Genomic DNA, 14,543 nt, shown 5'->3' with positions numbered 1-14,543 from the left:
CTGCATGATGGTTTTTACCTTAATTTACAATAAAATTATGATCAAAGTGAGATTGCATCGGAAAGAAATGTCAAAGCATACCAACTAAAAAAAGGTCTGAATTTGTAAGATAGAGTGAAAAGCAGGACTTGCTTGGCTTTTTTTGGACTGCCGTTACTTATTATATTATGTTCATATGCCAGGTATAAATTCCAGTCGTCAGTGTCAAAAATAGTGACAATCTCACTGACAATTTATAACCTATTTACAAATATAATGTCAAAATCCACATTTACAAAGCACAAAATACTCGAAAACTTGATTGCTTGATTTTTGAAGTGTACGCGATTTTTTTGCACAGCAGTGTAGGTACATATCTAAGAAGTGTTAAGAAGTGTTGTGGTCAAGTTTAGTGCTTGCTTTTGTTTCTGTGGCCTAGCTTCGTCAGCTGCCAAATCGCTATTTAGAAGATTTTAACTATTTAATAATTCTTATTCATTTTATTTTTAAAATTTCCTGGAGGATTAAAAATACAAAAAAAAAATGTAAATAGATTTTTGTTACAACCTATCAACCTCATATCCTTATCATATTTTTTCTAAAAGTTTTAATTCTATTGTTGTGGTCTTGTAATTTAACTTTCTACATTCAAAATTTAAGAGATAAGTTTAAAAAATAGATAAAATAACATTTCGGTTAAGAAACAAAAAACCTGTGGTCTACTGGCTACGTGTTTCACTTATTACATAGCTTCAAATCATATGTCAAACGTTATTCCTTCCGTAAAAAATCGGTGGTGAGAATAATTTCTCTTATAAAAAACGTTATTTTTTATTTTAGAACTATCCAAAGAAAATTTTCCTCATACTCATAATACCATATGATGATTTTTACTCTCAATTGTGAGGTTACGTCAAAGTGAGGTTACGTATGTAGGTATATCTATGGAAATGTCAAAGTATATTAAAAACGACCGGTCTTTGTAAAAGAGACAGAAAACTTGGACGTGCTAGGCTACAAACTTTTTTGAACGTCGTTACTTCTATCTACGGAATTGTGAATTCAAAACAGTTGCAAGCAATACATTTTGATCCTCACTGTCATTTTTGACACAACATAAAGTGTCCTAGGGTGAAATTGTCATAACCAATGCCATAACATATCTATTGTATGACGATAATTGTCATTACGGTCTCTTTGTCAAATTTTATTGATGAAATGAAACTTAAGGTAAAGTCGCGATCATTGCTGTGCTGCATAACAAGTAGGGTTGACAGAGCTACTTTTGCTACTCTCTGCTTTGAATGGTTGGTAGCTTTGATCTTCGTCCGCAGGAACATTCATCCAGTTTCAATTTTTATATGTTCAAGAGTTATTGCAAATACATGCTAGTTAAGTATTGTTACCTTTTATATAAACAATTCTTCGGATTTCATGTTCACATCACATCACCATCTCATTTGACGTTTTTGATATATGACACTTGACAGATATGTCCCTAAAACACAACTTACACCACTCAATTTTGTAAAATTTACTACAATAGGAAGTGGACGAATAGTAATGACTGCAGAGGGAAATTTTGGAACAAAATTTCTTAATCGATAAGACGATTTTTTTTAAACGTGGAAGTTGAAAAATGATTTTTAATAATTTTCAAAAAAAAAATGTACCTACGGCAATAACATGAAATTTTAAAATGGCATTGGGGACCAAATTTTATGGCTAATAAATTGAATCTTGAGGAAAAAATACAAAGATAAAAATATTTATTAAAGTGAATCTTGTAAAATCTGATATGAATCTTAAAAGTAATATCGGGCTTTTTGATGCCTTTAATAAGAAAAACAAATTTAAAAAGCTTTTTTTTTTTATTTTAAATAAGACAACGAAGTGGCTTTGTACTGTTTATTTTGCTAAAAATGTAACAACAAAAAATGTAGGATAAAGAAAACTTAATAAAGCAAGTTCCAACCAGTTACTCTTTTACGTTTTTTCCATTTTTAAGTATCAATTATACACATGACATTAGATTGTAATTGGTAAGTCAAACACGACGAATTAAGTATTTTTCCGCAACTTTCACATAGTTTTAATAAAACAAAATCCACGATCTGAATCACGTAACCTTGGCCTCGCGAAAGCAATCCTCGCCTCCACTTCTCTCCGGAAAAATCTTCAAATTTCGAACCGCGTCCATCAACTCCACCCACAGCGCCCGGCAGCGCCCGCGCCACCCCCAGCGCACCCCATCCAATTCGTGCCGCGGCCGAGCGCTAGGTGTCGTGGTGTGGGTTAATTAGGACAAATCATTAACAGATGTCGGGTCATCAGTGGAAGCAAAATTCTACAAATAATTTAGTATTAATGGTGGCGGAAATGGCGTAGGCCGGAAATGATTGCATGGCAGACCTGATGGCTTCCTGCATGCACCGGCGTCCGCCCTTCGCCCCCCGCTGAACCGCCAATCAGATCGTCGCTCGTTTTTTAAGTGTCAGTTATTGTTGCCGCAGCCGGCCAACACACCACCTACAGGGCCATCGGTTTGGGCCAGCGGCCCTTCCTCGAGGGGCCCTTCTCCACCCACTTGAGGGACCTGGAGGCCTACAAGAAGCGCGGCGTGCCCTCCTCGCAGAGCAGCGACGGATCTCAGAGCTCCTACAAGCAGGACTCACAAGGTGAGCACACCGAGTTTTTCCAAAATTATGCTTCCGGAAGAGACTTCTTCTGAACGCTCGTCGTGGCGTTTCGATGCGGAATTCGCAGAACGTTTCTCTTTTGAATCCGATTTTTTGTCCGCAACAAGACCGTTTCGAACCGAACAAAAGCTCGATTTAATAAAGTGTGGAAAAATACAACGAGAGTTCTTCCTCTTCGCCGATTAGACTAAGTGAATCCTGATCGATTCATCTATCTTCTTCGGTTGAATTGCGGTCACGATTTTGACAATAGGGACCACTTTTTCAAGTCTCGTTTAGTTTACACAAAATAATCTCAACTGTTGGTTGCGGCCCCCAAAAGCGCACTACGGGACCAATACTTTCCACCAAATAATTCTCAAATTACGAATTGTACCATTTTGCGCCCAGATTCCTCCTCCGGTTCATCTTTAGTTGCCTCCAGTTCTCTAATAATTATTTATTATTATCATTATTGATCATTCCCACAGATGAACAGATAATGGGATGGTTAAAAAAAAATGTCGATATGAAATTACAAATTACTACAATTCCAAGTTTTTGATTTGATGGAGATTGTAATTGAACAGGTCAAATGCGTTTCTATAATGGTTATAATTTCGACACGTGTTAACCACTGGCAAAAACGTAAACATTTGTTCTTGACAACTCTACGTAGAAACATGGTGGGTCAGGTCAGGTCTTGCGTTGCATCGAGGCAGCAGAAAAACAGCGGAGTTATAGCTTGGAGACAAAATGATGCAACCATATTCTACTCTGGATCTCAGAAATGAAACATACAAACAGGAAAACATAAGACAGTGCTGCAAATTTTTGCAGTTGCTGATAACAAAACCTAACGCTTTGACTGATGAAGCTATTTAATCTTAATTGAAATCAACCTAACCTAACACGAAAGCTACTAATTTCTATTAGGGAATTTTATTTCTTCTGTAGGTACTACCAACAATGTTACCAGATGTCATAGCCACCCAATGAGGTTAAAATTTTAACCTCCTTGTAGCCACCCGTTATCCACATTCATCGTGAATCGATTATAATGAATGTTTCAATGAAAATGTCTTCACGTTACATTTCGAAACGTCAGTTTCGACCGCACCACAGGTACATTTTTCGTAAATCCAATTCAAGTGTAACGTGGTCTGCATAAGTCGATATTTTCCTAAAAAGTTTTCAGTCTTCAGCATATAAAACAGTCAGAAGCGAGGTTTAGGTTTATGTCATTAATAAACAAATGAAAAACAAAGGTCCAGAAATGGATCCTTGAGGAACCTCACAGGTGACTTGTATTACAATGGACTGAAAACCACTAGAAGTAACAATCTGTGTTCTCCCGATTAATAATACATATCAGTTTTGGAAAAAATACTGTCTTTTTTACGCTTTATACAGGCTGTCCCAAAACTGCCTCCCCAGAGATAAAATGGAGTATTTGGTTAAATATGATAATCTGAATTTTAAAGAAAATCATCATCAAGGTAGGAGACTGCAATTTTGCGTTGCCGGACTTTCGAAGTCAAAATTCCGAGTAAACTTTTCGCTGATTGTTGCGATATCAATAATTATTTTTGCTGTCTAGCAACCTGTCCAATTTTTTAGTACCTAATACCTGAGGAGGAGCTTCTGGGATTGGTGACATTGAAATCTTTATAACTCGGGTTATGAGAGCTACAGGAAAATTTATTTTAGTCATCTTGGAGTCTCTTTTGCTGTCGGGACACGTCTATTTTCTATGGGGAAGCAGTTCTGGGACAGGCTGTATATTACCCAACAAGATTCGAATCAGCTTGTAGGTTGTTTTCAATGCTTTCGACGTAAATTTCATAAGAGTATTTGATATCATGCTTAATTTGTGTCTTTAAATATTTAAGTTTTTTATAAATTTCTAGGTCTTTATGGCGTTTGTACCTAATCCAAAGTTTCCATTTTACTTAAGTTTCTTAATAATTTCGCGAGAGAACCTCTTTGGATATTGATGCTTTTTAAAACAATGCTAAAAACGATAATTCCCGGTACTCCGTCGTACGCTACACTTTATCATCATTTTGAAACAAACCAATGACATCACGTCCGAACCACAAAGTTCAACAGTAATTTTTCTGTATTTTGGCGACTTTTTGCAATGGATTACGAAAGAAGAGCAGTGTGACTACACACCATAACATCTAATCCAAAACAGTACCACTTACACGCCTACTACACCGATTTGATTATTCTAATTAGCCAATTTTTTCCACCGGATCGTTTCTGGAAACCATTTCGTAACGAATCAGGGAACACAAATATTACTCGATGGGAAAAACTGCTCAAATGCCACGGTCACCGGGGTTACAAATATACACAAGTTACGTAAATCGGGGGATTCCCGGAAATCCCCGTGCGATCCGTAAACAACGCGACGCACCTGATCTGTGCCCCCGTGTGAAGGGGTCTTTATTAATTGCATCCAGTAAGTTTAGCGAAATCGTAGCAGGCTGCCGTGACCACAGTCTCCGAGGGTGTGCTGGTGACACCTCCGTAATTGGCCCGTAACGTGGAGATTTTGACAGTTGACAACTCCCTCATCAGCGCCCTCCTTGATCTTTCTATTATTAACGTGTCACAGTTTCTTAATTAATTCGAAGTCGACTGACGCGTCAGGATTTTTGCGCGACGATCGATTTGCGACGACTGTGCGTAGCGGATCCATCTTGTTGCGAATTTTTTTCGGATTGCGATCGAGGTGTGGGAGAAGGATAGAGTCGACGGAACAAAAAACGAGCAAAATGAAATGCTTCACAGATTCAAACTTTCGATTTTCATGCTTTGTAAATTTTATTTTTACTTGAGAAATCCACCGACTGTGTAATCAGCTCGAGTGATTATCGATCATTTGTAATATTTACAGTTTTTTTTGGCGGCACTGGGTTGTTAGCGCAACTGTGTCAGTTTTATAACCTGCTGCGATCACTTTTTTCTACTCTTGTGACGAAGAAGAAGAAGAAATGTCGGACCAATTCTGGGAATTGGTCAGGGAATTTTGGCAAATTATCGACTGATCGAAAATTCATAGAAATTACATACACCATTTACGTCAATCGCGAATTCTAGAAATTCTAGCACGATTAAAAAAAAAATACACCTTCAGATTTCTTTACGCGAATTTTTGAAAATTTTTACTTCTCTGTTCTGCACCCTCAGTCCTCACATTCATCTTCACCACAAATTCTAAAATATGAATTCACTTTATAACAGGAACTTGTAAAAAGGGGATAATTTAATTCGTTTCACCTAATCGACTTCTTCGTTTTTATCTTTCTTTACTTCCTTTTGACGTCATCTTCCTCAATCTCCATCCTTCTCCTTCCACAAACTTTCTTTTTCTTTTGTAGACACCATTTATTAAATCCGAACTAAAAGTAACAAAAACTAAAATCCTTTTTTCCCAACGACAATTTAAACCAAAACATTTTCTCATTTAAATTCGCATCGTTTCTTCTTCTCATTTCCTCCAATAAACTTTCTACGTTGCCATCAAATTATTTTCAGTATGATTCTTCTCTTGTGCGAGTCACAAACAAACCTTGAAACACCCATCTACATACAATATGCACTTTAAGGGAGCAACGACACATATTTTTAAACATTCCTGTCAAGAGTTCTCTGTTGCCAACTTTCATAATCGAAACCACCAGAAAGATCTCCAAACGTCAATCGTGACATATGTCACAGAATTGACATTTCCTGTCAGTCGATCTTGCAGACGTCGTACAATCGGAATAAAAAGCGAGGAAGACGCTTTAACATGTGCTAATAATGCAAATTTAAAGAATATTATGTACATATCAATTATAGGTTGTTTTTTTTGTTTATATTTGCACATTAAAATTCTTGACAGTTTTGAGAACAGAGGTGGGAAATTACCGTTTCCTGAAACGTCTACGTAACCGTAACAAATGAAAAAACACAACACGCAAACTATAAATAACAATTTGTGTTTCTGCGATCATTGCTAATTGCGTGTGCTCATCGTAGTTGGCTATTCGCATACGCGTTTGGAAACAATTGAGTGATTCATTGAGTGGCATCAGTGCTGGCATCGTCCATGTGCTTGGCAGACGTCAAAAACATTTAAATATTCATTTATTGTGTGATTCACGAAATATATAATAAGCGTAGGCGGCGCTTCACTAGAAAAAGAAAACAAAACAATGTCTCGAACAAAAAAAAAACGCGTAGCATGTGCTCGAACACACTCGATTAATTAGCGGCATCATGTCGGCTGATTCATACGTTATTAATCGCGCTTCCCGCCAATATTCGCCGGAAGCGACGTCGAATTGATGCTTTCGCGGGGCGCACCGTTACGTTCACACGTCCGATTTTCGTGGTGAATTCAAAGAGTTTATTGATATCTCAATCGGTTCTCGACTTATCGCATTTCCAAGAAAGCGTGACCGACGCGAAGAATAATAAAAGTAATATTGTTGGTAAATTTTAATAGTGCGTGCAACGGTCGACAAAAAACGACGGAAAAAGGCGAAAAATGTGAAAGAAACAGCAGTTTGCCGAAAAAATCACAATGGAGATATGAAACGAAACGGATTTTTGGTACCGTTGCACAGATTAGAAAATTATCTAATCGGGCAGAATTGGAGAAAATTCGGCGATTGCAAACCGCGGGGCTTACGCAACGAGTTTCGATCCACTTGGCCCTTCCTTTCTAATCTTTAAACAATTTATATTTACTCGCTTTTTCCTTATTATATCACGTTTTTATACACCGACACAACTGTACTTTTTACAATTAATCGAATATTATTATTATTGTTATTATTTTTGGGCCTGGTCCGGCCCTGGCAACCAATAATTGCCATCCCAGAAGCATTTTGATTTATCATAATTCAAATCCGAGAAAAAACCTCTCTCGTGAAGTGTAACGATCGCAATCATAGCTCAGCCAGATTTATGAATGGGAACGTACCCCAAGACCATTTCCAATCTAATATTCAACAGGTTGATGGGTCTCAATTTACGTCTGATTATGATGTGAAATGAACGGGGAGCAGTTCAGAAAACAATATACATCGAACCTATCATTATGCGTAATGTGCCAAGCCAGGATATTACAAATTACAATATACAGAGCTGTCACAAACGCCAACACCCGAACGTATCTCAACGCGGCACGTACGAATGGGTTTGAAACGAACACCCTGTACACGAGTACTACCTGATCGTGTTTATTTTTGCAATACGAGTCGTGTCATTATTGTTATTAAGGCGGATTGACGCGAGTCCACCCTGTAGATGTTTATTTGGACAACTTCCTCCGGTGCAGTCCGGTAAGGCTTCGGCGATGGTGTCGGGTTTCGAAATCGTCGACTTTGGGTAAATTCTCATGAAACTTAAGCCTTTGCGTCCAAAACGACGAAAAACGAGGAAAGGCGATGCGAAGAGCTGGACCGGCGAAATTTTTAAGACTTAGTCACAGAGTGAGTCACTTAATTAAAATCTGGCTCAACTTTGACACTCCAGATAGTCCCATTTCCGATCTGCGCTGGTCGGAAAAAAACTAGAACTAGTTGTTTGCTTTGGAGTGACACGTTTTGAGCACACTTGCGGATTGTATTGTGTCAAGGTGTCGAGAAATGAAAGTGGCAGGTGTTGATTTACGATTGGTTTTTCTCGACAGATTCCAGAGTTGTCTTTGGGCTTAGATCGAGAGTTTGACGATTGCGATGCGGTTCGGGCGGTTTAGACGACAACCACTGGGTGGTTTACCACCAGCGTTTGCCAACCAAACCACCCAGTGGCTGACCGCTAAACCGGCGATGATTGACACAAGGATCTGTACCGTCCAAATATGAGTCCCATTGACGTTCGGAGTTGAATTCATTTCCGACAGAGTTCGATCGAGTCTTGGAAAGGTCACCGCTCAAACGATGTCAGCGTTAAATCCAAAAAGTAAAAGAGGCAACAGCACCGGCAATAATAATAATAATAAGCGTCTTACAGGCGATCCGAATAGAAAGCTCATTATTCTAATCCTATTAAAAGTTGTCCAGTCATCTCCCGCCAGACCAAGTTTTACTCTCTGTGTCCATTCACAGCGATAAAACCGAACCAGACGAGAAAATATGAAATACTGACCTGAACTAAAAATACTGAGTGTTCATGCGTAACGTAATCCCGGCCACTTTTTGTGAGCTTTTTGTTTTCGTAATTACGGGTACGGACTCGGATGGAATCTTTGTACATTTATTTTTATCAGTAATAAAATATGGCGGGACGTGTCGTTCTCGTAAGCCATGGGAAAATCGCGTTTGTGATTTTTTTCTCGCCTGCAACTCTCGTGAGCAGTACCGAGTGCACCATCAGGTGTTCCGCGAGGTAAACACCAGAGGCGTGCCGTCGGCAAAGGTCAAATCGGGATTTTTCACCGATCACTTGTGCGAAATGTCCCCGTCACGTGACGCAGAGCGCACCGCGTAATTGCACATTTTTGAATCACATCCTATTTGACGAGTCGCTGGTGTGTAAAGGCTGCAACCGAAATTCAATCCGCAGTCTACTATCCGTTACTGTGTAATGTAAGATATATTTGCTGCTTGACTGATTCCCAATCAGTTTACTAGTCCAAACCACAATTTTTATAAATCGAATCGACTCTGAAAAATTCATGCCGAGATAAATATGGAAAGAAGGAACATATCGATCGAGAAATTTGCATAAATTATGAATCAGACATGAAGGAATCCTAAATGGAAAACTAATCTGGACATTGGAAATACCCGCGCGATTTGCGCAAGCGGTGATCAACGGTAACACCACGCGAGCTTGCATTTTTCGCTTTCACTGTGCACCGAAAATTTTCACGGCCACATTCTGGTCACATCTTGTTTTTTATCGGCACATGTGTCAAGGACGAACTGCTGAACGACTTCTTCGGATGGGAGATTCGCGGCGGCGGACTTCTCCGAAAAGGACATTAGGCAGATGGAAAATTATAGCGTGAATTTTTTAGGGGGCATGTGATCTAGTCCTCTTGCGACACTCACTACCTACAGGAGATTATTTGTGAAACAGGTGACTAATTAGTTGGTGGCTTTAATACCTGTTATGGCGGTCGGTGGATCCGTGCCACACACGCAGATCGGGGCCTAATCACTTGGGTAATTTATGGGGATCGCTTTTTAAGGGTTCAAAGATGAGCCTCGTCGGTTCCGACATCAGCTTTAGACTCTCAACTTAACACCTCATCCGCCATAAATAAAACAACAAATTCCAAGCGGTTCTCGCAGTTTTCCAAATTTCGGATTCTGCTGTTGTCTCCAAAAGTGTGAAATTTATTTATTGAATTTCTTTATTTTGGCCAACTGCTGTATTGGAGCCAGATTTCCACTTTTCTCGTGGTCCTCGTCGACTTCCTTTTCGTTAATTTAAAATTTAGCGGTGTCCAGTTTTTTCCAGATTTTGCCGTGCGACGTCAGCTGTTGTGAAGCAAACGGTACCTCCTTCGGCGAAAAAAATCGCTGCGAATGTAGCCGGTCGACATCATCTCGATCGATTTCTTTTGGGTTTTTGTGAGGAGAGACCGCAGGTTCATTCATCAATTGATTTTAATCGGCGACCTTCCTCCAGGCCAATAAACCACAAAACTCGCTCTATGGTTATCGACAAGGCCTTGCCTCGTTTAGACCATTGTGCACTTCATAATTAATACTTCGCTAAGTACCTGGTTAGGATGTTACGCAACAGTTTGCACAGAATGCCTCTTTAATGTCCGTGCGAGACGCCACAACGCAAACCATCAACACGACCCGCGGGAGTTCCTTTTCAACGGAGACGGAGCCGGTCCTGAGCGTTCTCCTCTCGGATAATGACGGTAATGACGGGTTTGGGGAAATTAAGGATGTTTTGGGGGAATTATGCTTCCGCTTTTGTCGTACCGGCCTTTGATGTGCCGATTCCTCTTCGATTCGTGAAATTCGAAGAATTATCATGCAAACTGCATACGGCCGAGCTGGATTATTTTATTCAGAGTCGGTGTCATTGTCATTGCCGGATTTTCCAGACGCATGTTTGCTTGCACGTAGAGAAAGATGATGCCGACGGTTTTGCCGTCATTTTTTATGATTAATTTTTGATTTGTTCAGTGGCTGTATGCCAGTCAGGTACGGCACAAACGGGAAGCCCTACTAGACTTAAAACTGTTAGTATTCGGTTACTTTCCTGTCTCGGGCAAAACGATTTTTTCATTTGTGGAAATCAACACTCAAATATCGGAACTTATTCTTCAACCTCCCAACTTCCTGAAAATAAATTAATTTTTCTTTTGAATTCAAATTTAAATTTCCCGGCTCATTTTGATTCTAATCTACCTAAATGGACCAATAGGAAATCAAATTTTTGGTGGCACTTTTCGATTCAAACAATTCAACCAATGACAGCGCCACATGTTTAACCCCGCCATTCCATTAAATAAAATCTCCCCTAGTTTTAGTCTGTACAATTTACAACAGTTAATACCCCGCCATTCCATTAAATAAAATCTCCCCTAAATTCAAATTTAGTCTGTACAATTTACAACAGTTAATAACAACAGTAAACAATACTATTAACAGAACTCTTACTATTTTTTACAATAATCTTGTCTCAAACAGAATTACCTCGTCCTATCATAACCTCAATTCCTGCAGCCGCTGCATTTCTCGATTTACACGCAGATAAAGTTTCTGCGTATGTAACACCACACCGTGCAATTTTAGTTTATTTAATAAACGCGTCAAACGTAATTTTCTACAAATTAGGTCAATAAATAAACACACCGCGATTTTAATTCAAACGAAAAGCAACCAATGAGGTCGCACAGGTTTGGCGCGCCAATTCAATAATTTTGACAAAGTTTTTCCTGGAAGCGTGACGAGCCCCTTTAAAACAATGAGGCGATAAATAATTCGAGACAAACACTGTTTTTTTTCCGTCCTACGGCACAATTCTAAAAACGAACTCGTACCATTGTAATTTAACGTTATTTCCCTCATTAATATCTATATTCCATTCGTTTTTCCTGGTATTTTGCTTTACCGTATTTCGTTTTCTCTCCAACACATTTACATCGCGTGAAGGACAAGTCGGAATTAGAAAACTGGACGCTGGTAAGTACCAATATTGACTTGCATTATTACATTAATTGATTTTTTTCACGCGTTAATAAGAAACGAGCTAAAGCCCAACCCACACGCAACCGCTCCCGGTCGACTTGTCAAAATAACGGAAACGGCAATTCGATAATAAAAATACTTCCACGTTCTGCGATCTTGATAAAAAACAGTTTTCCCAATCTCAGATTCCTCGAATTCGGTTGGCAGACATGTATTCAAATTTCTTCTCTGCGGACGTGACCATAATGGACAGTGGCGTGTGCCAGTGGCACAAAATATCTAATGACTGTAATTCCAGTGGCGTGCGCCATATGTCGTCTAGTTTGGGTAATTAAACGAATTATTATATTTCGCGTGTTAAGCGCAACTCCGCAAAAGAAACCGACTTTCGTTTATTTCTCTCTTTGGCTTTAGGGCATACCGTCACACTCCACGGTTAGGTGCGATCAAATTTGCACATTCCTTCGAACTATTCTTGACAGATGACCGATTAAATTGTATCACGCTCGCGGAAGATTTCTTCTTTATCGGCTTTTGCAGAAGTGACGAATTTAGGCCGCCAACTCATAAAAAAATAATATCGTTCTTAAAGCGAATTATTAGTACACATGAACTACATAATAACAATAGTGTAGACACATTACATTCTAAATTAAATTTACATACAATAAGCCATAATGGTCAGGTGTGCTTCTCGAATAATAATAAAGCGGTAAATCCGCATTGCAATTTCGTGGTGGTGTCTTCTTTATTACGCTGTCCGTTTGTTTTTATTATTTACGTTAGGCCAAAGAACAATCCTTTGTTCGAAAAGTCGGCCATTACTGTTACGGAATAAGAACCGAAATTGGCTCCCAAACCTCGTTTATTTATTTTTGGCGTAGCTGTCACCGCAAACTACATGCATTATTTTTTTTAGATGGGTCCTTGCACCCCAACGGTCCTCCAGCCCACTGTCCTCCTACCACGTGGCCGGAGTACCCGAGCGCCTACCCCTCGTACAGCCCCCAGTCGGGGTACTACGACCACCAAGAAGCGCCGCACGGTACCTCCTTGCATCTCCCCACAGGTACATGAGTTCCTTGAACCCCATTACATAACCCGGGCCCATGAAAAGGATGTAGAAGATTTTTAAGGCAGCGCCATTCGTCCCTTTTTGGCCAAGCCTCCTAACATTAGAGATCAATACCCTTCTTGTCTTTTTACAGAACTGATCGTACTTGATTAACATATCAAACGTGCCCCCCAAAAACGGAAGTACCGTGTAAACAGCCTCATTTGCATCGGTACTAATCGATCGAAATGACAATTAGCGCGAATGTTGACCCTTGAATTTGTTTGTTCGCAGTACTTCCCGAACCCAGCCATAACGAATTCATCAACACATCTCTGACTTCACCCACGCCCATGCTGAACAGTGCCAAATCAGAGATCGACCCCATGATCTGCTCCAGTCCGAGGTACTCCGACAACAGCACCTACTACCCCAACAACTGGGGTACCAACCCGTCGTACGCCAACAACTATAACTATTACAACACGCCCAACAACAATCAGCAGTACCCCAGTACGATGGTGCTCTATCCGCCGCTCTACTCCACCGTCAACCAGAACCAGATCCACTTCCATCTCCACGGCAGTACCGAGAAGATCGATCAGTACTTGAGCACGGAGAGTTTGAGTTTAACACCCACTAGGGCCATAGAGTTGGCTCAGAATGTGACGACGGAAGTGGCGCAGTCTCATGTGCAAGAGCCTCTAGAGGACACTGAAAGGACGCAAGGACATAACGATCCAGCCAGTGTTTGGAGGCCGTACTGATAACTTCGAGTGTTTTATTTATGATATTCATGAATGAAAGCCGACTCTACGTCTTAATAATTTATTGAAATTTGTACAATAAACAATTTGTATTATAAAAGTATTACTAGGTACTATTCCAAGAGAATGAATACAGTAACATTATTATTTTTCTACTCGCTTTATTAGTTTTAGTGATTGTTTTACCAAATACCTAACTGTTCGTACATTTTAGTTAAACATTCTCTTTGTATTTTTATCCTCAGTGATGGTTGTGTGACAGAATATCGTGTCAAAAATATATGTTGAATCCTGTTTTTATCCTATGATTTTGATGTAAACACTGCTCCTTCAACCAACTGTCTTGTCAATTAATTTTGAAAAAATAATTGTCAAACTACTCAATGTCAAATAAATACATATCAAAATCTATGTGATTTTAAAGATACTTATAAAGGGGCGACGACTCCTTTCTTCAAAATATTTATATTGTATTATTAGTAGAATAAGTAAATAAATAATTAATGAGTGTTATTCATTTTACTTTCTTAGTCCTACCTAGAGGGCAGAGGGCTCTGAGACTCTGACGTTAGCTGTCAAATTGACATGCCGATAACAGTGAATTTGTTTATCAAAAACTAAAAAACAGTTACAATTTGTTTAACAGTTCGACTTACTGTTAATAAAAAAAGAAGTTAATAAACTGACAGCTTATTATTACCAAATATCGTCAAGTGCCACACGTTTTGCGGTTTACAACGCCTACTCTAACTGTTTCACACACAAAAGCGTCAAGTTAGAATACTTATCATAACTACATTAAGACCACTTAAATATTTTATCTACATAACGTAAGCAAGATTTGCAAATCATGACTCCCAAATCTGATCACTTGTGTCTTTTAAATGTGACTAACTCT

General features: G+C 39.2%; 1 protein-coding gene and 1 long non-coding RNA gene across 4 annotated transcripts in view; one reads left to right on the top strand and one right to left on the bottom strand.

Annotated features, from left to right (window-relative positions):
* Nucleotides 1-14,158, top strand: part of LOC138137736 (protein lozenge-like) — a 38,651-nt gene extending 24,493 nt beyond the window's left edge. Inside the window, exons 4-6 of one of the 3 annotated variants that reach the window (XM_069057268.1) lie at nucleotides 2,493-2,657; nucleotides 12,744-12,893; nucleotides 13,173-14,158. In XM_069057268.1, coding sequence (XP_068913369.1) covers nucleotides 2,493-2,657; nucleotides 12,744-12,893; nucleotides 13,173-13,645 — 788 coding nt within the window. In that variant the 3' untranslated portion in view covers nucleotides 13,646-14,158. Of the gene's footprint in view, nucleotides 1-2,477; nucleotides 2,658-12,743; nucleotides 12,894-13,172 lie in introns of all 3 variants that reach the window. The other 2 variants (XM_069057267.1, XM_069057269.1) reach the window with 2 other exon arrangements.
* LOC138137739 (uncharacterized) lies at nucleotides 5,492-11,475 on the bottom strand. Its single transcript, XR_011161865.1, has 4 exons — nucleotides 11,330-11,475; nucleotides 9,775-10,972; nucleotides 5,949-9,721; nucleotides 5,492-5,885 (listed from the first exon to the last, which is right to left on the bottom strand). It is a non-coding gene; the product is annotated as an uncharacterized lncRNA (long non-coding RNA).
* Nucleotides 14,159-14,543: the final 385 nt, after the last annotated feature.

The sequence above is a fragment of the Tenebrio molitor genome, chromosome 9, assembly GCF_963966145.1.
Source record: "Tenebrio molitor chromosome 9, icTenMoli1.1, whole genome shotgun sequence".
In the NCBI taxonomy this organism is placed as follows: Eukaryota; Metazoa; Arthropoda; class Insecta; order Coleoptera; family Tenebrionidae; genus Tenebrio; species Tenebrio molitor.
This window is presented reverse-complemented; position numbering and strand designations above follow the sequence as displayed.